The 27,156-nt window shown below is 37.1% G+C and overlaps 1 protein-coding gene and 1 long non-coding RNA gene across 4 annotated transcripts in view; one reads left to right on the forward strand and one right to left on the reverse strand.

Annotated features, from left to right (window-relative positions):
* kif2c (kinesin family member 2C) overlaps positions 1-14,527 on the reverse strand; it is a 29,346-nt gene extending 14,819 nt beyond the window's left edge. The window contains exon 1 of one of the 3 annotated variants that reach the window (XM_058395054.1): positions 14,356-14,527. In XM_058395054.1, the coding sequence (XP_058251037.1) occupies positions 14,356-14,419 (64 nt within the window). In that variant the 5' untranslated portion in view covers positions 14,420-14,527. The remainder of the gene's footprint in view (positions 1-14,355) is intronic. The other 2 variants (XM_058395049.1, XM_058395052.1) reach the window with 2 other exon arrangements.
* Positions 14,528-17,040: 2,513 nt separating this feature from the next.
* On the forward strand, positions 17,041-22,835 carry LOC131355729 (uncharacterized). Its single transcript, XR_009204909.1, has 3 exons — positions 17,041-17,236; positions 18,698-18,738; positions 22,654-22,835. It is a non-coding gene; the product is annotated as an uncharacterized LOC131355729 (long non-coding RNA).
* The last annotated feature ends 4,321 nt before the right edge of the window (positions 22,836-27,156 follow it).

Consider the following 27,156-nt stretch of genomic DNA (forward strand, 5'->3'; position numbering starts at 1 on the left):
TCTTGAGCGATTAATGTAACAGTATCTTCCTGTTTGGGGTCACAGCTCTGTGACTATTTGTCCTCAATCCACTTGTATTTGTGCAGGAGGAAAGTAGTGTTTGCGTGCCTGATCCCTGATTACAGTTTTCCTCCCCTACAGGGGCGTATACTGTATTATATACGATATATTATTGGTGGAATGGCTGCTGTGTTCTTGTGTAAATGTATCACATGAGCATTTCTTATATTTACAGTACACTCTGTCCTTTTTCCTCTTTTTAGTAACTAACTGAGATCCTTAACCCGTCTATAAATGAAACTAAGGGCATTCAACTAGAAAAGGTTTACCCCAAGACATTTTGTCATCTGGGGTCTCTCCTCTTTTAGGATGAAAATGATATTACTTTAAAATGCAAGTGTGTCTGATTATTATACCTCATCAACCCCTCTCCTCCCCTTTCTGACCAGAGTGTGCGTGCTATGTAGTATAATTACCCACCTCCTCTCTCTCTCTCTCTCTCTCTCTCTCTCCCACACATACACACATGGACACACAATGTCTCCTGGATTTGATTAGAGCTGCTCTCATGGTAGTAATGCTGTTGCTGTCACGGAAAATATCGTTCATAGACACTGCACTGTTATGTGTCTCTTTGAACAACTTTCTTGCTGTATTGACTGGTATACAAACATTCATACAATTAATACATAGACACTTTTCTTTACTTAATAGCAATATCTCTTTGTGTGTGTGTGTGTGTGTGTGTGTGTGTGTGAAACGTAGACACACTATGCTACTATTCTGCAGATGTTTTTTTTTATATTATATTCATATCGTATTTTTATAAAATATAGACTATTATTTTATTAGACTATAATGTATTACAGTACATTTATTCATCATTAAATGTTGACTGAAATATTACTTTGTTTGATATTTTCAGTTATAACATTGCGTCATACAGAGTCATGCATTGACATTTTGGCAGAATCAAAGTTTAATCCAAATTTTTACAGCGAAAATGTCGATCAAGCTTATACTTGCTAATGAGCAAAACATGTAGTTAAAGAATAAAGCTGCATGTGCTTTAGTGTCTGTTGGACTGGAATGTCATCGCAGAGCAGCCAACCCTTTGAGAGATGGGCACTAAGCGAAAGCCACCACAGTTTGTGCTCGCTGAAAAAGAAAATGTCGCTTGTACAGGCTCTGATCATGAACTGAAGACATACGAATACAAACTCTCCTTGACTGCTTGCATGAATCCAATGAGGTAATGCATCTTAATCTTGTGTTAGCTCCCTTTTGTGACTATGAAAGACCACATTTTTTTCTTTTTTCCCCCAGATCCTTTTTATTGACAAAGGTTGAAAAAGAGGGCTTGTGCTTTTTAAGTGGCCATGAAGCCCACAGAAGTGCTGGAAGAAAGACAGGAGAGGCACACAGAGACAGCCTGAATGTACGCCTGCTTTTAGAGCTTATGGGGATAAACTTGCCGCTGTCACTGCACAAGCTATAAAGGAAGTGGTCTCTTGTTGAAATGCAGCACATTAACTGGAAGAAACCCAGTTATAATGAATTCAGAAACCTAAAGGCATGCTAGAAAGAAAAAGATAGCGGCTGCTGAGACAGCCATTTAAAGTAGATTATTTTATATTCTTGCTTTTGAGCTGTTGTGAAGAGCAAACGTCCTTCTGCACTTACTGTCTCATTTACATGGTTTGAATGGAACATCATTAGTTACTTTGGATTGTACTTCTAAAGGGTCAGATATTACTAGATTAGCTGTCCTCTGATTCCAAAACAAATATAATGATCAATGATGTTTTAGATGCATTAAATATTTACCCCTATTCTGGCAGATTTATTACATGAAGGATTTTTTATTCCTTCCATTATCGGTGTTATTATTCTAAGTATTACTCTTCCCCTAAACTACTAAAAAGAAAAGAGTTATACAAAACTGAAGGTACAGATAGGGAACATATCAAAGGAAAAACCGACATGAAGTGTCTACATACCTTGGCACACATTCTACAAGGCGCTGGAACTGTACCAGAGAGATGAACACCATTCTTCTGAAAGGTATTGCTTCAATCAGGCATTTGATGATGGTGCACTGTGTAAGACCTCGCTTCCAAATCTCCCATTGAGTTCTTGAAATTCGGTGAGTGTGGAGGCCATAGCTTATGATTTAAATCTTTTTTCTTTGATACTAATCAAACCATGCAGCGAGCCTCGTGGATGGGGGCTTTGGATCTTGGAAGAGATCACTCTCACCAGGATTTAGAGGTGTTTTATTAGAGTAGAAAGTTGACATATAACTTTATATTGATTTGTAGTGAAGGTGACACAAACCATGCAGTGATGTAAATCCAAGCAGATGAAATACAACCTTTCAGATATTTAGATTTTCCTCCAGCATAATCTCTTAATCACATGTTCAGATGACACTGATGGATTTGATCTAAAATGGATCATAAGGTTTTGTGGAGCCCATGGCAACTCAAGTGCACACTGTCATTAAAGCAAAAAAAAATGACTAAAAATGACTACGAAGTCATCATATAATGACATCATATCATTTTTTATTGAAAATTGTTGCAAAATAGAAGCTTTTCACTAGGGTTCTCTGACTTTTGGACTCCACTATGTTATCTATCTGTCTATCTATCTATCTATCTATCTATCTATCTATCTATCTATCTATCTATCTATCTATCTATCTATCTATCTATCTATCTATCTATCTATCTATCAGTATATCTAGAGAAAGAGAGAGAGAGAGAAAGAGAGAGAGAGATTTTTAATTATTTGTGAGATATTGATATTCTGGCTATTGATTTTTGCTGCAAGAACCACCAACTCCTCAATGTCCTGTTTTTCTTTCTTGTACCTTTCACATAAACTTTTCAGGTCTGCTGGTGCATATCGTGTTGTATTCTATGCTATGTTAATGCAACACTGACTGTTTAAGCAGTTCATTGACTCTTATGAAAGATGACATACCCTGGTTTTAAATTCAATGCAGAGAAAATACTGTCCGAGTTCATAATCAGTAGGCAAAACCAAAAACCTGCTTAACCCATTAACTTCTTAACGACATGGCTTCTTAAACAGTTGTTTATATTAAATCATGCCATTTATTAGGTAAATATATCTAGGGTGCATAATGTAAGTTTGAAATTGGGCCTGCGATTTCTATTTATTCAATTTTATCATGTTCATGCATTTGTTTCCTTCTTTGTTTCTATTGTCCACCTACTCTAAGCTCCTAAGGCGACAAAAGCACACGGATCTTTCTGGAACAAAAGCACAGTGGGCTGCAACACGTCAATTGTCTTTTATTTCTTACCAGTTGCCTACTGATGCCAAAAGTAAAGCTTACAGCCACCAGCTAATTAAGTAGAATATAAAATATAGAATGTATTTTTAAGCAGTTTACTTTATTCTACAGTGCTCTTTAAGAATTAAGCTCCTTCAAGTAGTTCTGCTTTGGTGTGTCTGCTGGCCCAATTTAATGTGTGATCTATACATATAGATTTCTATTTGCCTTCCAAGACATTGTAAAGTAATTTCCTTCCTTTCTAAATGGAAATAATGTCAAGAGCACAATTACCTGCTGTGCATGAGATAGAATTAATTAATCCCTTCCAGGCTTTTTCTGGACAGGTATTGGGAACACTACTGTGTCTCTACTGTGTTCATTAGTTACTACTGGGAACTACGTTACTTAGAGTCAAATGACAAATTGTCAGAGAAACACAGGTGCTGATAACACACTGAAAAAAAACTGGGATATTATTATTTTAATTAAAATTGGGAATAAACAGAATTTTCAGAATTTACAAAAGGTCAGATTTTCTTCATATTTGAACTCTTTTATTGAAGCATGTGTTCAGACACTCTAATGGATTTGATCTAAAATGAATCATTAGCTTTTGCACAAACTTGGGGAGTCCATGCCAGCTCGAGTTCACAGTGCGCAAAAAAGGAAACGAACAAAAAAGCAAAAAAGGAAACGAACCACATGCTAAAAATAGTGAAATTCATGTCAATGTCATTTCAACGATTCCAGTTTTCACTTAAATTGTTGTCAGTAATATAATTTGTAATGATTTTCTCTAGTGATTTTGGACACCACTCTTTGTGCATTAATTCATACATATGGAGCCCTGAAGTTAAGTCTCATTTGCCTGTAGATTACTGCTGTTTGGATGAAATTAGGGCTATTAGTCATGATTAATGTCCTCCCTGATTCTCAGACCACCTGCTTGTGGTGGGAACGAAAGAACAAGAAAACACACACACAAACAAGTAAATGATTACTCTTAGGAAATTTTAAATGGATTCTTTGGGTGTCCCTTTGGGGAAATCCTTTAAGGTCCAATATAGAACAGTGTTCCTGTCCAAAAGGGTTCAGGTAGAATTATCCAACGTATCCTTAAAGGACCCTTAAAGTACCTTTTGAAGAGTACTCTTCAGGCTCTTCAGTACCTTATTTACTCTCCTATGCAACTGTAATCAACATCTTTCTACTCAGTTTGTAGTAGTAGTTATTACAACCACAATACCTTTCATCATCTCCTTGAGAAAATGAGTCCCTCACCCATATTGGAGTCATATTCTCATGAGAAAAAGAGGCCTTAAATCATCCATAATGTGACAGTAAGGATTACCATAAAGCCTGGAGGAGCCTTGCAGTCGCACAAAACACTACCTGCTAGGAGACAAAACATTCCTTGTCAGCCTATTAATAACATATTGCTGAGGAGAAGCGCTTTAGAGCAGGAAAGAGGATAGAATTACAACGTGCCTATAAATATCTATAAACCAACAAAAGAAAACAAAGGTTTTTTTTTTCCATTTTTTAATTTTATTTTTTATGGACACAGTAAGAAAAACAGATCTCCTTCGTTAACTGTAAATAAATGATGGTGTGTCTGGGATCAACTAATTTGACAGTTTATTTGTTGAATGAAAACATATGTTGAAAATGACTTGGTCAGAAACCCGCCTGGAAAAGCTCAGCTTCGGGAATCTGCTTAAAGACGAAACAACAGCTTTCCTCCATTGATCTTAAACCCCCAGAGTGTGCAGATGAGGATGCTGTATATCTGGCATCAGCTTGGCGCAGTAAGGGGCCTAACTCCGGTTCCTGCTGAACTGAGCCAGTGCATGCTTTACCAACTGTTATCAGCTCAGTAGGCACAGGAGGTTGAGCCCAGTCCTCCTCCTTTTTCTTGCCAATGAGTTATCAGAGTCAAAAAACCTTTGACAGCTTGTCCATATGGATAAGAATCCTGAATCCTCCTACTCACAATCCCAACATACATCACTCACATTGTACTGGATTTGTTGCTGTCTTGGATTTCCCTGTCAAGGTGAAAATATCCGTGGGCATATCATATGTGTGACGTTTCCATGTACCTTGTGCTCAAATGCTTGAAACCATCAAACGTGTTGCTTGATGTATACATCTGTGACAGCTGTTTTTATTATGGTCCCTTAGAAATGATTATGGTGAATAAAATGATTCTTAACTAAAAGTAGTGTTTGAAGAAAATACGTTGGCCTCCTTTCATGATTTTGTAAAGACTTGTCTACTCAATGCGTTATGATTATATATATATATATATATATATATATATATATATATATATATATATATATACAGATGTTCCTGTCAAAACATGTGTTGTGGGTGTGTGACTTGGTGCTTGATGTGGCTTTTTGTGTACCTCAGTTCCTTTTTTTTCTTTAAACAGAGACCTGGTTTTACACATGAAAGAGTTCAAGCTATACAATGTTTGAATAATCATTTTTTTCCCCGTGAGGACTTGTCTCAGCCTATATAGTCTCTCTATACTATTCATCATGTGCATGTTCCTATGGATAAGAACGTACTTAGTCAGATTACCCTGGCGAGAGATGAAAGCTGGCACCCAAAGCCTGTGTTTACAAACTGCCACAATGACAGAATGCTGATTCAGGATCAGTTCCTTTCCTATTTGTGTAAAAATGATCATTCAAATATGACAGGAAAAGCTTACCTTAGGTCAGTGGGCTTTACTCTTGCAGTCTGTTACACATAGTGCCTGGATTACTGGCTTCGAGAAATTCTGAGAGTTAGCCTCAGAGGAGCGGAACTTAGCCACTGTGAACACGGCCTTTTCCCGGATCTGTTCACAAAGCAAGCCAAGTCCTGCACCTCACGAAACATCACAGAGTGACGCTTAGCATATATAGCCCACCTTATCAGAGCCATTCATTCTTCTCCTGTGTTCATGTGCCTGTGCAAAGTCTTCTTTTTCAAGTTGTCCTTGTTTTTCTGCCTTCTACCACACCACAACCCAAAGATCACTGATGTTGGTCACTGGCACAGTCTGAATGGGGAGAGTGGCCATTTCAGCTTATTTCCACTTGTATACACATTATTACATTTTAACTATGATTGGAAGTGGTTCTTGGGATAATTCTTCCACAATGGAGGTCACTGGGGGAAAATATCATCCAATCAATCTATGGTAAATTGAGATGTTAAAAAAAGTGCATCAAAGTATTGCAGTAACTTTCTTTCTTTCTTTCTTTCTTTCTTTCTTTCTTTCTTTCTTTCTTTCTTTCTTTCTTTCTTTCTTTCTTTCTTTCTTTCTTTCTTTCTTTCTTTCTTTCTTTCTTTCTTTCTTTCTTTCTTTCTTTCTTTCTTTCTTTCTTTCCTTTTTACAAGACTAATTAAATATCCCATTCAACACCAGCACTGCAAAGTCTCTGTTTTTCTTTGCTTCATTCCTTCCCTTAGAATTCTACTAAATCTTTGTCTTAAAAATTCTAGACTGAATCAGAACCATATCCATGTGCCTAATGAACTCATTAACACATTTTTTTTTCTCAACATACACTTATGCATCAAAGTATGATGGTGATAATTCCAATTCTTTCCACATGTAGGTTTTAAAGACCACCTCAAGCACAGAAGCCACAGTCTTTTTTATACTGTGATCCCACATACGGCTGCATGGCACCAAAGTCCCGTATCCCGTTCCAATTCATAAAACCACAGCCATCAGTGGGAGTCTGAGTGTTTATGCTCTGAAATAAATGAAAGACGTTCAGTGCTATGAAGGTTGGAACCTACATTTACTGTATGTTCAAAAGTTTGAATTGATTTCACTGCTTTAGCCTTCCTTCGTTATTGTTTATTCTTCCTCAGGCTTCAAGGCAGACAGGGCATCTTTACAGCTTCTGAGATTTGCCTTGGGGGGATTACTGAGGTAAGGGTTAGCTATGTGAGATGCAGTGTAAACGTAAATACTGCAGAGGACATGTCCGAGGACATTTGTAGCCTTTACTTGTTGAAGCGAGTGGCCTGCAGCTGGTTGGAAATCCCTGGCAATGTGATTTTTTTGATTTAGACCCAAATCACTCTGCCAGGAATCCCTCCAGCTGCCCCAGTGAGGAGAGAGCGAGAGAGGCAAAAGGCTTGGCTGCAGTTGTTCACACTCTAGGCTTGGTCAGTCATCACCCATTAATTACACTCACACACAGACACACACAAAACCGTACTAATGCATATCATACAGTCTCATCTTTCACATTTTACTCATAGGACTCATTTGCCTACGCTCACCTGAGAAAACACATGCTCAATAGAGCCTTAGTGTCCTGTGTTTGCCTGACCTTCTGACAACTTGGGGAGGTGTATGTATGTGTGTCAGCATACTGAGTGTTCACTTCACCACCAAGTATTCTTTGTGTTGACAAGAGAGGTCCCTTCACATCAAATTATTAGCAGCTTTGGAAATGTTTGTCAATCATGTGAAAATAATTGTCACCGAACCTTACTTTGAGCTAAAGCACATGACTGAGAATGGACACAGCAATGGCTAAATAATAGATTCATAATTCAGTCAGATCGGTTGTAATATTTCATCTAATTATTTCAACATGGACTAGCTCACCGCAATAACGTGCATCATGTCTAAAGTTAGCCATGACCTTGTGCATGTGGAGATGTTTAGATGTAGTTGTCTCTCATTAGCGCGGCCATAGCCAGTGTGTAATTGCGTTATGGGCCATATTAAGAGCCCGGAGGACGCTCCATTCTGCAGCAAAAGCTAATGGCTGTTTTTTTTCTCCCTTTGAAATACACTAAAGTAAAGCACAGACATGTTCCTCTGTCTGGACCAAAGGGTTTCAATATTGCACCGTACACAAAAACATTGCAACAGCCTTACTTTCCCAAATGACACGTAACGTCTCTTTTCTTCAAAGTCCACTCCCAATAAGTAGCTCTCCAGATATTTTCTCCAGATGTTCTTTAACAAGATGGAACCAGCTCTGAAAAGGTGAGAAGAAACCTTTCATTCCATTTTAACATAAGTACAACATACTTCGCTGAGTATACAATAGAACACTTGGTGGCATTGCATGCAAATAATTGGATGTCGTCTCAATGTTACCGGCAAAATAGTTGAAAGCTGAATTAGATTACAGAGGCTGAAAGCATAGTGTTTGTCCACCTTTACTATACATACAAACATTCTTTTCTGCAGTCAGAAATTACTTGCATGTCAATACTAACTGCCTTGAAACTGCAAATACACAGTAGATCCTAAGAAGATATTGGGAAAGCTGAAAGTTCTCTTTCGGACATATGAATTAGCAATATATGTATATATATATCAAGTGTAAATTTTAAAATAATATTACGTTGGTGGATGCTAAATGAATTTGGCATGTATACTAACCATGCGTGCACAAGTAATATTATCCCTAATTGGCCAAAGCAAAATGAATGCTGACTATTACCTTTTCCCCTCTAGGCTAGGCAAAAGAGCAAATATGGCCTCTCAAAATATTTATCCCACCTCCGTGAAATAGTGTGAGCAGGAAATAAGGAAATAGAGTCCAGAATAAACAAGGCTCTCCATTTCAGTGCCACCTCTTCAAAAAGAAAGAGACAGACTGTCCATAAAACGCATTTAGACTTTTTAACCATCACATATTATTGGCTGGTAATGTCACATCGACAAAACTACTATATCAGTTTTCTGAGACTCACTCTTATCTTCCCTAATATTCTGCACATTCTGCTTATAGCACATTAAAACAATATGAGTATGAAAAAAAAAGTCAGTTTCATCCCAGCCACCAAAGTGTTCATAAAATTAATGGAAATTATGTCATTAAACGACATCTAAAAGATGTGAAATGTTCTAGCTGCCATTTTTATGTGAGTCACTAGCCACAAAGATGTTAACATTATCATTAAAAAGTGAGATTTAGTCTTAGTAATGCATTAGCAAAAAAGTCAGAGCATAAGTCAGATCTCTCCCACTTAATATGCCGGGAGGCTATCGGAAAAAAAAAAACCCACTGCCTATAGACTTGACTCAAACTTAATTTACGCACTTATCTTATCCAGTCACTACACGTAGAAAGATGTACCACTTAGGTCTGCCCAAATAAGTTAGAAAATAAAACGACCTATTATATAAAATCATCGTTAAAAAAACATCCAGGAGACTGTCTAGAAGAAAATTACAGGTCTGTTCACTGAAATCTCATCTGTATTTCACTGTAACACATTTCACTCATGGTAAAAGATTGTTTTTTTTAATATATATAAGCTCTGGAAAGTATAGAGTCTGTCATTACTATGAAGTCTTTGAATTTATATTAGGTGAATGAAACATAGCATTATCTGTTTAGACGTCGAAACCTTTATATTCGAACTAAAAGGAAATCGAAGGCAGAATAGCCTACATGTCCACCTGATTAGCACGTACATTTGTCAGTGCTAAATTTGGAAAGAAAAGATTTGTTTTTGTTTTGCTTTACATTTTGCTCTACTCTTTGCAGTGCTGTTTTAATGTAAAGAATTAATTATTTATTTCCATGACATAAAAATAAAGTGAAATCCCACACAGAGCAATTGTTTTTTTTTTTTTTAAACATTATACACATAAAATATGCAATATTCATTGTAAAAATATTTATTTATTTGGTTTGAAAGGATTATAATCTTAGACGATTTGCAGAAATAAATATTCTTAGCGATTTTCCCCCCTATTCTTTTTATTGATTTCTTTCCAACTCAGTGCAAAAAGGATAAATCATTGTGAAATCACATGCAACTTGAATCTTGACCTCTGCTTGCTACATTTTCCATTTACACAGAAGCATGAAATTAGCTGTAATGTAACGTCCAGAGAAGTGGAGGCCCTTTGCTTTTATTCACTTGACCTATGTGATCTATTCCACTGCACTAAGACGAAAATTGAGAACAACAATAGCTTCCCATGTATATATGTATATATACTCGTCCTAATACGACGGCATTGCAGGCTCAATATAGCGTGTTTAAGACCAGGGCACATGACTGGACAAGTTTCTTTTACATCATACTCTTGTCCTGGCATGGAGGAAGCACTTAAGTGGACAATGGCAGGCACTGCATGATTAGAAGCAGGTGTGCGTGTTCTCTAGTTCGATGGTGCAGACAACATTGAGTTTGTGTCTGGTAAAAAGATGGAAATGTGGAATGGTGGCTAAACAAAAAAGTCATGATGCAGACACGTAGTAATAATCAAAGTCTTGTTCCCCATAGCAGTGGGAACAAGAATCTGAAAGAAAAAACAAAAAACAAAACAAAAAAGCCCCCAGCAACCTAAAACTCACAAACACATGTTCTCACACAGACACAGAGGGCATGCTAGGACAGAAAGTTGACTCTAGACCATACTCCAATCATACATCTTGAGTTACAGACACAACACTCGTTACTGAAGTTTCTCCACTGTACATGTGCTTCCAGATCCACTGATAATGAGAGTATTCTGGAAATAATCAGGACATGACATCCGGTTTGTCCAGAGGGCTGCAGGGCTATATGCCAGGATTTTAAATGATCGTAGATATTGTGCTTTGCAGTTATATCTACTAATCTCCAGGCTCTAAGAAAAACATAGATAGAAATTTATTACTGTATTGACTATGTTATGATAATGGTGTACATTTTTACAGTTAACTGCTAAAGAACAAAAGTGCAATAGATTTATGAGTTGATTAAATAATTATAGAAACGACAGGTGTTCAGCCTGTTATCAGATTTTAATGTAAACAAAAACACATTTAGTGAAGGTCTCCATGTTCAAGGAAACACATTGGAACAGGTAATAACAGGAAATGTAATCATTTGCTCAAATTATTTAATGAAAAAAAAAAAAAATCTATCACCTGTTTTGTTTTTCCTTTGAAATGGCTGAAGAAAAAGACAATAATAGCACAAAGGCAGGTCTTTCAGTAAAGGTCTAACAGCCGTTTTGGCCGGCAGTTTAATCAGGAAGCAGAACAACTCTGAAAATTATTTACTGTGCAGCAGACATAAGGACTCTACCGCAGATAAGGTACAATAGGAGGAAACAGCAAGTACTGGGCTCTGACTAAATGCACTTTCGTTTCACATGATTAGAAACAGGTTCATGTAAAAAAATAATATTCTGAAAATAAAAATGTTGAAGGCAGCTGGATCCTACTATCAACGATCACGTGACTCGGCTCAGTGGGATTCTTTTAATAATACTGATGTATTGAATGAGACATCACACCCTTCTTCTCCTATAGTGCAAATTATTGAAATAAAAGTGATTTTATGTGTCAGGTTTATGTGGTGCGCATACCCTTGTGGAAGCTGAGACATAGTGGCCAAAGCCCTTTTTTCCCAACTGGACCCATGTGAGGAGAATTTGGGTGTTTTATTGGGCCTGGAAAATATAGTAAATCTACCTTGGACTTTACCTTGGGTCACACTTTCAGTTTGTTTGACGTAAATTATTACAGAAAAACTATTTTTTTTTTGTTTATGCATTTTATAATTGTAATTATGCATTTAGTGTTGTTTTTGGAGATATTTACATGCACTTTAACGCTGGAAACATTAGAGTGAGGTCTGAGAGTCAGCATTTCTCATTAAAGTGCCTGTAAAGTGAACTATTCAGTGTTCAGTATATAGAAGCTGTATTTCTCATGATCCGTTCACTTTCGGACAATATATTTTTATTTAGCATGTGCATATTTCTTCTTTTTCTTTTTGATTTATTTGATGCACAATCTACAAATCTAAATCAGATCATGATTTGTTCTAATGTGGGTATTCATGATGTCATCTCCCCTTCTTATTTAATTTAATTCGTCAGTAATGCGCAGTCATTTCCGCTTGTCCGCTCTCTCTCTCGTTCTCTCTCTCTCTCTCTCTCTCTCTCTCTCTCTCTGTCACACACACACACACAATTCAGCTACCAAATGCTATTTGTAGAAAAATTTCTCTGTAACAAAATCGTTCAAATTTCAATCACAAATTCAAATGAACAGTTTGTGAACTGAACAATTTTATTTTGCTTCTGTTTTTCACTTATTTTACATTTTTTGTTTGCTAAAAAATAATAGCACCCATGTGTTTTGAGTTGTATAAATGTAATATTTCATAGCATCTAAAAATAATTTTTAAAAAATTAGTTTTTGGCTATTAGACTAAATTAAGGTGTTTGCTTCTTTTTTTGCTTAAATGTTTTCTTATTTAAATTTCAACATGGCCTAAAACACTGTATTCAGTATGTCTAGGATATAAATATGTTGTACACTTCACTGTGTGCACAGAGATTGAATTAAACAGTGATACATATCAGATAACCTAATACAAAAAAAAAATTATTATAATAAATTCTAAATTTGTCAAAAAATATCTCAGATTTGACTAAGACCTCTGAAAATTTTCAATAAAGTTGAAGCCATGATTTTACGCAGGCCGTTAAAGAAACGCTTCACCACATCAGCGCTGCCTCTTAAACTTGTTAAAACCTCCGTATTACACTGTAGATTTATGGCATTGGTAGTTTTTGTACGTTTTAAACTAATTATAATTTGATATATTGAATTTAGCATGTTCATGAATAAAACTCTTTAGAAGTTTTATATATAGTGTATTGAGAAAAACTGTAGATTGTAATGGGCTCCTGGTTGATGTATGAGAGAGAATCCAGAGCTTCAGCCGCGGTGTTGTTCTAATCACGTCAGTGATGTCAGGTGGAAAAGATGGCTTACTTCCTCTCTCTTTGCCAGGACTTGGTGCAGAGCACAGAGCAGCACTGAACAGCCCATTCTCTAAACCTGACTCTGAATGAAATTAAGCTTGTTTATTTATTCTCCTTCTCCAGATTGGTTTATTTCAGGTGGTTTGTGTCAATGGCAGAAATACTCCCAACCTCAAAGTTGCTGAAAATGGGAGACAATTTTAGCGATGTTTGTTTCTTTGTTCATGTTCAGTCAGAACACTGCATTTGGCCTCAGGCTGCCAGTCCAACATGCAAATGCGTTCCTTGTCGTTTACCTTTGTTTGGCACTCGAAATCAAATTGCGTTCATTTTGTTTACTGCACTCATGCAAACCTACCAAATCAAGAGTGATTGTGCCACGTCCAATATTGTCTGTGTACCAGAGTCACGGCATGGGGGAGTGCTTCAGGGAAAGAAATATGTTTCTAATAAGTGTTTCATCACCTATACAATTTGGTTCCTTTTTTTCTTGCTATCAAAGCCAAGTTGGAGTCTGTTTCTCATGTAACTTAATGACTTATCTATGTTTTCCTGTCAAATTTGGGTTACAGTTTTAAGATCCCAATACAAATAATTGGCAGATTTCAGTAAACTCTCACCAGGGCTGGTGTAGATCTAGTACTTCATGAAACACCAATGGAAAAATACATTTTATCTCTAGCCGGCCTGTATCTTTTTATGGTGGTGGGAAATTGACAAAATTATTTGGATGACGTGGATAATAACGCTTTGAAGCGTGTGAGGTTTTTTACAACTCTACTCACATACTACAAGCAGCTCAGACTCATTGCTGTTTTTACGCTTATATTTAAGTAACTGTTTCAAGACCCTTCTTTTTTCAAACCATGTTTGAGCAGCTGGTCAAGTGCGGTCAATTTTCCATTCATTCTTTTTCATATATTTCAGCATTGTGTGTAAAACTGAGCCTGTGCATGTGTAGTATCTAATCGTTTGATGCGTTCATGTTGTTATGCAACGCTAGCAAATGTACGCGTTTAACACAGGTCTATCCCTTTTAAGTGACCGATCAACAAATTAAGATGCTTGAGTATTAGTAAAAAGTTAAGTTCTGTTACAACAACAGTTACCAAAAATGTTTGCTTTCTGAGCTCTTAAACCACAACTTGTTAATTAAAATACAGTGTACTAAATGTTACTACAAAAACATTCGTACATTTTCCCATTCAACACTTTCCTAGCTTAGATGCTCCAAAAGTGTATTAATAAATAATAACAAAGAAAAAAACTCGACTATTTTACTCACAACAGTGCTCTCTGAGGCTCCGAAGGAGCTTCACTGTGGTCCCAGCTGTCCTGAGAAGTTCCATATCCAGCCAGAGGAGCCTCAAGGCACGGAGCCTTGTACTTTTTACTCCACTGTGAGCGCGGGCCAGGCCCTAAGCGTTACTCTGCATCACGCTCCTCCTCTAGAACGACTCAGAAACTGAGAAGCATGCACACAAATCATTCAGAAGTTTGTCTTCGAAAAAACCACACCCATCCCAGTGCAGAGAGAGAGAGAGAGAGAGAGAGAGAGAGAGAGAGAAAGAGGAGGGGTTAGGGTGCCTTTTTCCTTAAATAACACCAGAGACAGAGGAGGAAGCATGTGTTTTCAGCCAGGCCTCAAAGTGCAGGCAGGAGGCTGAGTTTGGAAAAAAAAAAAAAGAAGCAAAATGGAGAATTATTCCGTTGGTCATTGCAGGATGTTTATTTAAATTAGAGAATCAACTCTGGGTAAAAAGGCGGTTGTAGGTGTGATGTGACCTTTCTGGAGGATACGCAGGCCTTAATCAAGCGTTGAAATAAGAAAAGCAATGATTTGTTTTGGATTTTGTGTATATATTTGCCAGGATGCGAGCTAAAGATGATTATTAGGTTGTACTCACCGCCTCCAGATCCTCTGTAAACATTTCAGGACTTATGTTTCTACGCAAAAAACCCTTTATGTTCGGTCCTCAGACCTGAGCTACAGGTCCTGTTAGAAATCAGAAGGCTGTGTTGTTCTTCTGGCCATATCATAATAATGAAGGTTTTATGGTAACTACATTAGGATTTTTTTCCACAGTATGTAGCCATGTAGCTTCTGTGGCAAAGTCCATGCATTTGTCTTAATGTCTAGGCATGAACCCATATTATCACCAATCACAATAATTCCATCTTAAATCACAGGTCGTTATCTGCTCAAAAGAGGGGCTATCATTGTAAACGAGAGAGCTCATATTTGAAGACTGGTTTCTGTTTACCGCATAACAGTTTGCGTTGCCGGGCAACTGGCCATTACATGATCAAATTAATCCACGCAGTCTTAATCACTCTGAAATTTGATACCGGATATCCACTACAAATTCGACTTGTCCTGGGTTCACTGATGGCTTTGCTCAGCTGATGCACTCATTATGTGATATCTGGTCCCCGATGCTGATCATATCCCAGTGCCTTTGTAGAAAGGCCTAGAACTATTAAATACATTTACATTTTAAATCTACAGAAGGTGCCTGGAGTGCAGATCAGCTCTATTCATACTATACTCAGACTCCAGGATGTGGCTCTCAGTAATAAGGCTGCCTTTTTTTACGGGCTGAGAGGATGTGACACTCTTAACAGCCCCTGTGAGGGCCATCTAACAAAGGAGGGGTCTACAGGCACTATAAAAGTGTTATTTAGTCTGGCCTGTTGCCCAGACGGCGAGTGAAAACAAAGTTCGCCCTCCCTATCAGACAGCCAGACACGCAGACCCATACAAAACACTTTCACCTGTGACTCCCTGAAAAGGAAATCCACCGTCAAGGAAGCGGGGCTGTGTGTGCGTGTGTGTGTGTGTGTGCGTGTGCGTGTATGTGTGTGTATGCAGTTTGCACATAGTTTTTGCGTGCAGTGTGTGTTTCCGTTTGGGTTCATGTGAGAAGGTCCGATGTGTCACTGAAGGAGTATATGTGCAAATGCTTTCAGTTTGCGTGCTGTATCCAGTCTCACACACACAGTGAGAGAAGAAGAGAGGAAGGACAAGGACAGACAAAGTGTTTGTGTGTGTCGTTGTTTATGTGCTTGTGTGCAGTCTGTATGTAACATGTGTTTCCATTTGCGTTTATTTGAAAGCCTGTGTGAACGAAAGAGACAGAGTGTGAAACTCTGTGTGTGTGTGTGTGTGTGTGTATGCGTGAGTCATGCCGTACGGGAGACCCCACCCTGCGTGGGAGGGCAGTTGAGCCTGTCGCTTGGCCTGTCCTGGGAAGAACTGCACACACAACAGCACTCTTTGTTCTAATGTCAGTTGATGGGCTATGATATGTTCTTTCCCTATATTCACCATCACAGCTATTTTACTTGCTGGACATAAAACGACCAACATAAAGTCGAAAAAGATTTCCACTGAGTGGCATAATTATAGCAGTCAAAATATAGTATGTGACTTGCATGCATAACCCAAACAAAAGAATGAAACCCTACCAAAAGCTTTATTATACTAGCTCAATCAATGCTATCTCATGCTATGTATTTTGTCAGAGTGACTCCATGACTGAAATGAATCTCTCTCTCTCTTTGCTTCTGGCTTTCGTAAGGCAATGCCAGTTTTAGTTGACCACTGAAGATGTGGTCAGTGACCTTCAACCCAAAACATGGGTCAGCGAAGCAAGACTGTCGCTCAAAATCGATCCTGGTCCCAATTATAGCACTGAATCTGATCTGGCATTGCTTTGACATTTGCTTTTGAAGTTGTGGAAAAAAAAAGAATACAAGCTGATGCTTGGTAACTTGACAATAGTGGTGGCAAAATCAAGCCCACGTGCTCACGTGCACCTCCTAATTTCCACTGAATGGGGGAATGTTAGCGTAGTTCTGCTGGAAGCTGCCAGGTTGGCCGTGTGCTCAGAATCACACATGCAGTTCACTTGATGTTCAGGCCAAGTAAAGCAGTCAGACTGTCTGCTTTTGTGCCATTAGAGATGAGCCAGAAAGAGTCTCTGTCAGTTTTTGGGCTAAAATGTTTGTGAGTTGTTTTCTCAGTCAAACACACACATACACACACACACATACACACACACACGTTTAGGATCATATTTAGGATCGCTTTCTCAGTCCAAAGGTGATGCTTAGCCTGGCAGATGGATCACAACAAGAAGGCATTGTGCGCAGAGTTCAGGAAGGTAGGAATGAGATCTGGAAGAACTTATGCGTCTGGTCTAAACTGGCTAACATTAGATTGACTCCATCTTAACCCTTCCAGGATTCTGTTCAGGCCAATATAACCCAATTGTTACTCGAAGTGGAGTGATGCTAAAAATGATTGTAATAACATAAAAACTATTGTACTTGGCACGTTTTCATTGTGAACATGAAAAATGATTTTTTAAAATTATATTTCAATTACTTAGACCAAGTTCTGGTCATTTACATCTGAAAGGAAAGAAAATGCTCTTTCAATATGAAACAGAATGGGTATTGTAGTCGCTGCCACATTGCCTTTGTCATTTATTTTTACTTCTGCTTGTAGACACGCACACCACATGCACTAGCCTGCTATAACGAATGTGTGTGTGTGTGTGTGTTTAAAATAAATATTACATTTCTATATATTTTTTATGTGATCACAATACGTTCGACAGGGTATTTACATTGAAATTTTTCAGTAGTTTATGTAATCTAAATAATCTAAAAAATATATATAATATATTTGTTCATATTTTAACTATAGTAAAAGGTACAACAAAGTTATATAAACTTATTTTTAGTTAAAATAATTTTCAATTGGTCCAAATGGTTTGAAATTTCCATGCAGACATTCTAAGTGAAATTAATACATTATTATTATTATTATTATTATTATTATTATTATTATTATTATTATTATTATTATTATTATTATTATTATTATTTAATTTGATTTATTTTATCTATTTATTTATTTATTTTAGTTGATCTCAGTGGATTCTTTTGTATCTTAGTGAAATTATGCATTTCTTCTTCTAGAAACACACAACATTAGTATTTAACATAGTCCAAACTCAACAAAACTGAAACAGAAATTTCCTAAAATTTCTTTGACCTTCAAACACCTTAAGATTGGAATATTAATTTTACTGTAGTTCATTTAATGAAAATTGCTCTTAGGTTCATTAAATTTGTTGCATTCTTACTGCCTATAAACAGTATAGATATTTCATTCAGAGATATCACTGTTCTAGAATATAGGAATATAAGAATATATGCTTGTACACACACATTTTGGATTTCTTTTGATAACACAGAAATAAATGTATTTCTAAAAAATATGAGTCATTTACAAACCATGTTGTGGCATGTTTTTTTTACAAATACATTTATTTATATGTAATCAAAAGAAGTCCGGATCAACAAGGGAGAGACAGCGTTCAGGTCTCGGGTTGTTGCTAATTCTTTCATACCGACACAGTAACATCCCCAAATTATCACCTGCAGTGTTCATGAGTCCAGCTGAACCCAAGTCATTGCTGCAAGAATGAACTGAGATTACAGATGGATTCAGATGCTAGTGAAAATCTATGTGCATCTTTAATATGGCTGCATATAAAAATCATTAAGAATAAAACTGACTTTTGTTAATGAAATGTATTTACATAACTGTCTAGATCCTGTATCTGAGATGTGGAAATGAAGAATGGAGAAACAGGTAAGAGGTTTTGCCTTTTCGAGACGTCTATAGTAAAGCTCTGTTGACTTTCCCTCCAGTAGAAAACTCCAGTGTTTACTTTCTGTCTTCTTCGCTTTGTGTTTATTTGCACTAATACTATTTCAGCCATGCATGTAATGCCTCTGTTCTTCTGTGGCTTTCTGGGAATTTCTTACTTCTATGAAGTTCATTACTCATATACCCTGGGTTCGTCATGCAGACTTTTCGTTTCAAACATTAATGCTTACACTTCAATTATCAGTCATTAGTAATTACGCTCTTAGACAACAGTATTGCCTTCGCCGGATAGTATTTTATTCATGCGCCTGCATATCTGACAGGTTCTGTCAATTTAATAGTCATTAGAGGACTAAGTGATGTGACGGCTTAGAACCACATCCTTCATGGAGATGTCTCTGTTAGTCTGCTTGGCAGTGACTGGTCACATGATGGAAAATGCAGGGGGAAAAAAGAGGAGTTGGATATTTGTTAGTAGACACAACTCTACCATCAGAGACCAGTAACAAGTCATTTGGCCTGGTCTATGCAAAATATAAATAAGGCAGTGCTTGAGTGCCAGAGTAAAAGTGGAGTCCAAGGATATAAAAACACTTGGGGTGTAATTATTCAGTTATTTAATGGTGCAATGGCATAAATAAAATATATTGGGATGAGTAAAGACATATAGAAAGCCAAATGTACAGCAACAGGCAATAATTCATATAATCAGTGTCACAGTGGCAGATTGTTCCAGTTTGTGCTGATCTGACCCCTGACCTTTGGCACTGTGAACCTCTCTGACTGTCTCTGCACGCAATGGCAACCAGCATATTGTAAATGATAATTACGGCTTCAGTGGAACGGGAATGTCTGGCTTGTTGTTCTGTGCATGACTCTGTGACTGTGTGTGTGTGTGTGTGTGTGTGTTTGTGTGTTTGAGAAAGAGAGAGAGAGGGAGAGGGAGAAAGAATCTCATCTTGTCATCAGTCTGCCAGACTAAACCACATTGTAAACTCTTCTAGCATCAGGGCTAAATGCACTCAACACCCTCACGTCTTTTAGCTATTTGTCACCAAAATATAGTTTTACAAAGCAATTTCACAGCATTAAAAAAACACTGCATAAAAAAAAGGAGTGAATAAGTCCGCTGTCCTTAACTTGCTAAATAAATTCACCACCCGTCATATCTTCTTTGGCATGTGTTCTTCATATCCATATTCTTCTATTTAATTACTTCACACACACACCCACTCACCCACACCCACACACACACACACACCCACACACACACACACACACACACACACACACCCACACACACACACACCCACACACACACACACACACACACACACACCCACACACACACACCCACCCACACACACACACACCCACCCACGCACCCACCCACCCACCCACACACACACACACACACACACACACACACACATGCTTACTGTTGTTGAGGCAATAGCATAAGGAGGATTTAATTAAGGCAATATTATTGTTCACCTGCAGTTTGTAAATTAAAGTCAGCCATGCAAATCTGCCTGTGTGTCATGCATAACAAAATGCAAAATACAATTACATCAGAACATCAGCAAAACCCAACACTCATAAATATCACTAAAGCCAGGTCTCATTACTTTTTCACACGATTGCCCGTTGAATGATTCTGATGAATGTTTAAAGCATGTGGGTTCTGGGAAATCTCCATTCATGGAACTCTGAAATATTTTGACAGGTCTCCCTTTTCTTCCATGCATTCCTGTGTGACAGAGCCTACCGGTGCCTTCAGATATAAGAAAATAAAAGCACATCTCTTCCACTTCACAGTACTGCCTCTATGTACTTCACTGTTGTGTCAAACTGACTAATGCAGGAAAAATCTAAATGCCAAATGAATTAATCATGCCGTAAAAAAACAGCAAAAAAAGAGAGAAAAGGTTTAGTAAAAAGGTATTCATACTTACTATCAACTCATACCAATGCATTCATTTTTATTCAGCATTTACATAAATATAACAGTAATTCATACAATAAAGCTATGTAAAAAATTTATAGATTTAATGTAAATTAATTTTTAATGGTAGAGTTTAAAGTGTCTGTTTTCTCAAATTCATTAATTTATTATTTATTCATTATTTATTGTTTATTATTATTATTATTATTATTATTATTATTATTATTATTATTAATCTTATAAGTCATTAAAACAGGTGATTTTCTTCACTATATTGAATTATTAATTGAATTTAAAACAAATCTACGAATCTGCTTGATAATTAAATGTTTATTCAATATTGTTTTTTTTTTAGATCTATGATTGTAGATGATTTTATAGTATTTTTGACGAACACCTCCACTTGCAAACCGTGAAACTTTCCTACAAAATACTTTGACCCACTTCAGGCACCTTAATATTTTTGTTAATGCAAATTGTTCCATTAAATAAAAATGCTCCTGCTAAGTTTTTTTAGTCAATGCAGAGACTGGATATTTTATTAAGAGCTAGCAGTGTCCAACATTTTCAGCTAATCATTTTAAAGCAAATCATGCTCAGCTTCTATTCGGCGACTTAACCACATTTTCACTTAGAAAATCCCTTTTCTTGCAGAATAGCTGTCTCTTTTTTTTGTCAGTGCATGATGACAAACTTTATTTTCTATCTAAACCATGTTTTTCTATTGTCCTAAATAATGTCTGTGTTCTGATTAGGGTTTTTTGATGAGACTTGCATTATGTGATATGATTAGCAATACTGATATTGTACAGCTGTACAATTCTACATGCCATGATATTTTTTCTCGTATCATTCTAACCGTAATTCTTCTGATGGGAAAATAATTTGTGGAGTTCTTCTCAGCTCCTGAGCCAGTAAGGACTTGTCATGCAGCTGCAGGATTAGAGAGATAATAAACTCTTTTTTTTAATGATAATGACTTTTCTATTTGCACAAATGAGCAGGTTTACAAAACTGAAGCACACAGATGCGCCACGGAGCACTTGATTTAGATGTTGCCTTTTTATCCAACATGATCTCTCTTTTTCAACATCTCTTTATTGTTTGTAATTATGAAATAATGTGATAAAATTAGTCCTTTTAAAGTACATGTCCTTTTTTAACAGATAAACCAATATTGAGCAGTCATTCATGTCAAGAGTTTAGAGAAATGGTTTGAGCTTAATAAGGCAGGCATACAATGTGACGTTAGAAAGTTATGCCAACTTGCATTAACATGCTCTGTGTGTTGCTGGATTTGTACCTGTAAGACTGGTTGTGGTTTATTCTAACTCACTGAATCAGATTTTTTATAATTAACAATCTTTCACTATTTTATGTTATTTGCATAGCTGGTCTGTTCAGCTTTGACATTCATGTTGGCTAGTCATTCCTGTTGTCAATCCTGTTCTTTCTTTTTTTTTTGTACCCTGCTGCTGCAGGTAGAGTATTTTGCTCGACTGTATGTGAATGAGATAGCATGTAACTTGACGTGACTTGAATTGCCTCGTCTTGTGCCCCATGTCCTTAAAAAGAATTTTCTCTGGGTCATTTTGTGATTCTACTGCATGCAATCTGAGTGGCATATCGTGAGCCATGTGTTTCTGGCTCTCAGTCAGCAGCTGGGTCTTATTTCCTCTTTTTCTCTTCGTCGTTGAGCGGAGAGAAAAAAGCGTCAGGGAGGCTTGCAGCATGAGTCACCCATTGCCTTGGGGCACATCGTTCGGCGACTCGGCCAAACTGTAAGGCCGGCTATTGTGTTGTAGGTCTTTCCTTACACAAGACGAAAGAGCTGGCTCTGAGATTGAGCCTTTGTTGCTTTCCCACACAAGGAAGAGCACTTCACTCACTTTCTCTCTCTCTCTCTCTCTCTCTCTCTTTCTCTCTCTCTCTCTGTCTCTGTCTCTGACCAGATGGTGGGTGGTGAGCGTAACTCCTACTGTCAGTCTTCACCTCAGATGGCCTCACAGACGCTGGCCTTAATTTTATACAGAGTACAGACACTGGCTTCAGTTGCGGGAATGAGCACAGGGTGGATAGTATTCGTCTAACTGTCTGTATCATTTATTTTACTGTATGTATTATGGCAAGCCCTGCAGGGAGTACATTAAAATAAAAACAAACAGTTTTGGAGTACAATGTGAGACATCCCAAAGAAGAAAAAAAATAAATAAAAAATAAATAAATAAATAAGAAGGATATTTATAGTTTTAAATCAAATTCGCTAAAACTCACGTCATTGTTATTGCATTGTTTTTAAAAGGGAGTCTTTATAACTCATGGGAGAGGTCGGGTATAGTCTGCACTCAAGTTCATCAATCTACTCGTTTTTGCATTTACACCAACTGGATTCAGTTGATCAAACATGATGGTTTCAACATATTACAACATACATGCAGAATGTTCTCATTTGTAATGTGGTGGCGTAAATGTGGCACAAAATGAAACAAAGAAAGCCTTTTGTTATTATTAATAATACAATTTTTACAAGGGGATTTATGAGGCATAGTGTCTGTGTTAGTGTCACTGTTAAAAATGTTATTCTGCCTTTATTTATTTCTGGCTTCTGAAAGAATCAACCCTTTAAATTACAACATACTATAGTCATCAATAACAAGTGAGCATCTTATTAATATTTTATGAACAGGCGCTTTAAAAAAAGCAACGCTTAACTTCTTTCACTTTTGTTATTTCATTTCTTTCACTTTTGTTATTTCATTTCTTTCACTTTTGCCAGAGTCTGCATCTCCCCTTAAGTAAGGAACCTATATAGACTATACTCAATTCCTTTTGATTGAACCATAGAAAAAACTTTTGTCAATATGTCAAATGTGAGATATGCGGTAACACAACTTGCAGTTACACAATGCATGAAAAGTAATACAAGAAAATTTGTTCCACCCTTAAATTCTACAAAATGTCCATGACTGGTGGCTCTGTAAACAGTCATACGCCATACAGGGTTTGTTTCCGCTTCTAAATCCACCATGACTTTGATCACTAAGAAGCGATTACTGCCACTGAAGTGGATTCATTAGAGACATCTTTAATAAAAAACGTTACCAAATAATGGCTTTTCAGCAAACACACAAAAATGTAATTTGACCAGTGAAACAGACAAAAGTGGAATCAATTCTCTCCGATGTGTAAATGCTACATGAATTAAAATGATAAAGGTTGAATATGGACCGCAGCATGACCTGAATCAACTCTTGTGAATCAAGGAATCAAAAGAATTATTTACAATGAAGATACAAATAAGAAGTTAGTTCAGAAAAGAAAAAGTTATAAGCTGGAAAGCAGATAAATCACAACTAGGATCTAATGCAAATATAAAACATATCAACATGAACACAATCCTGTGGCTGCAAACATAAATCAGAATGAGAAATATGAAAACAAAAATGAAGTCGATCTTACACCAGAACAGGAATGACTGGATGCAGTGGTGTATATGCGGAACGTGATCGAATCTGAACTAATGACTAATTTCACAGATCTGTTTTTCTGGATGGATCAAATCCCACTGCAGTATTTTCTCGGAATAAAACGTCACACTTTTATGTTGCTTTCCTCAATCATTGATCCTGACTCAAGTCAGAGAATTCCCATGAATCAACATGGCTGCATGGAGAACGGCGTTTCATCTCGTCTGTTAGCTGTTATCGTTGCTTCACACATGAAAAAAAGATCGAGGTTAAAGATTACTGTGTGTGCGCTTAAATGTGTAAAGATTTTTTTTTACACCCCACACCACAGGATAATCTTGGAAGATAAATATTTAAGAAGAAAATTGAGGGACATTTTGCAATTGGCCTTAAAATCGTCCTGATTATCCTCTAGTGTGCCTCAGACTGGGCGAGAACAGACTAGCCGAAGTAATCTAGGCTGTGATTAGCATGAAACAACATGGGCTAGACGAAAACAAGAACTAGACATGAACAGAATCTAGGTGTGCTAAAAGAAAAGCATCCGAACAGGGCAATGCTAGAACACTGGGAATGCTGAAAGCACGTGAGCACGAGTAGGTGGAAGGCTTCCTCACCAGCGCCCCTGCAAATGCTTTATTTAAATGGTTACTGATTGCTGTGTTGATGGCATGCAGGTGTTAATGATTAGTAAGAGGCAGAGCATCAGGTGCTGGGATGGATCCATGAAAATGTCCTTGAAAAGCGAGGTGAAGAAATCGGATGGAATAATTGTGCAGGGAGCGAGCGACTGACACCTGTGGAAATGATCTGGAGTTTCTAGCTGGATGTATTGATAATGATGTCTGCTTCTTCATCACAGTTGTCTCACTTTCTGTCAATTTTTTTAGACAATAAAAGAATTTCTGTATGAATCTTAATGTAGTTGTTTCATTGTAGACAAACAATGAAATGAAACCAATAAATGATCCTGTTCAGGACAGTCAATTTAAAGGATAAGCAATACATGTTTACTTTAATGTTACGCATTTTCATATAGAGACACTGATTTAAAGTGTAACACTTCATTTAATTTGATCTTTTCAGTAGTGGTGTTAGGTTAAAGCGACTCAAACTATTCTCATTTTAATGATATATTCGATATGTTACATAAAACATCTCAACTTAAAAAGTTCATTCCTAACAGCACATGGTCGTGACCAACTCTGAGTAAACACTGGCTAGCAGAATAAAAGTCCACATACAGCCAAAGGTGAGTGTAAATAACAGCCCTAACTAAGTACATTGTTCTTGACAATCAGTCGTTGACAGTGAGGGATGCTCTGAAAAAAATGAAGACAATGAAACCGTGTTTTTTAGCTGTACAGAAGCGCTTCATCAAAATGGAACAAAAGGTGCTCTTCGTCCGTGCAACCTCGCTTGATCCACAGTAAATAATATAGCTGGCTAAATCACTTCACAATAAATCAGCTGGCTAACAATTACAAAGAAGCCTGCTAGCCTACTAGCCTGAGTGCATGAACACACATGTGAACAGTACATAGTCACTATTTAAATATAAACACAGCAAACTAATATGTTCCATGTCACGTAGTAGTTAGTAGGCCAGGGGTTCTCAAATATTTTAGAGCCGGGTTTAAAAAATGGAAAATGACATATAAAGACCGACATTTTAAACTAGCGCTTGTTGTTTTTTTTCTTCTAGAGTGTACTCTTCCTGCTGTATTTCTTCCCAACAGTTTTAACAGCTTCTGCCAAATGGTGTAAATATTTATATGAATGTAAAATCATTTCTATGGTCTGACTCAGTGAGGATTGGTTTCACAAACATAATTCAAATGCGTACAATATTTTCACTTTTGATGAGAATGAGATTGTGTTTCTTCCTGAACCTTGCAACAGAACACATTATATTTAAACTGAGATTACTTGAAGGTCTGCTTGTTTTCAGGGTTTGGATTAAACACATTCAGTTCAAGAGACCATTTAAATGGGCTACCGACTATATGATTTCACTAATAAATATAATAACTTTGATACGGTTGGATGTAATTTACAGTACTGCAAATTTGTAGGAATTTTAAAATGAATTCATCCTTGGGTTTCCAAGGTTATCTCTTGTTTGTTAGCTGGACTGAACTGACAATCTGTGTTTGTATTTTCCCCACATACTGTCCTTATTTTGTATTTTCCCCTCACACTGTCCTTATTTTGTATTTTCCCCTCACACTGTCCTTATTTTGTATTTTCCCCTCACACTGTCCTTATTTATGTGTCCTACTTTATGTAACTAACAGGTTGTTGCTATCAGATTCCCTGCTATTTTAAATGACTAACCATGACTGAAAAAATCAAGCACTTGATCAGCAGCTTATACAAAAAAGACTCCTGTCAGGAGCTCGGTTAATGTCCTCAATGACCTGTTAATTTGTCATTTAAGCAGCAGTGCAACTGAAGGAAATACATTTAGCTAAAGACATTTTGTTGTCATATGGTTGTACCACATACTTCCCTCGCTTCCATATGGCAGGATACTTGCTATCAGTAGCTAAAGAATCAGTCATGGTATTAATTGTGGATTTGAGTGGGTCCCGATGTTTAGGGAAGTGGCTGTCTGTAACATATGGCAGCCAGACGGAGTTGGAAGTTATTTTATTCAGGCATTGCCAAAAATCATGGTCCACAGCAGAGGTCAGATCACAAACAGATCACATGCAAGCCTAGCACAAAAGCAGAAAATACCATGGAACACAAAAGAAATCAGAAAAGGCAAAGAAAAAAGGAGTAGCTTAACCATCAGACAAAGGCCGCAGTTATTTCTGAAGTGATCACGATTGTCTTATTTCTGCTGAAAACCAAGCTCTCCAAAGTGTGTGCCTTTAACATAGGGGTTTGGAATAAACTCCAGTGTCATTTTACAAAACCCAGTTTATTGTGTTTTACAGTCACACAGACACAGTTAAAAAGTAGCTGACATTGTTAGCAGAA

Source organism: Hemibagrus wyckioides, linkage group LG07 (assembly GCF_019097595.1).
Source record: "Hemibagrus wyckioides isolate EC202008001 linkage group LG07, SWU_Hwy_1.0, whole genome shotgun sequence".
NCBI lineage: Eukaryota > Metazoa > Chordata > Actinopteri > Siluriformes > Bagridae > Hemibagrus > Hemibagrus wyckioides.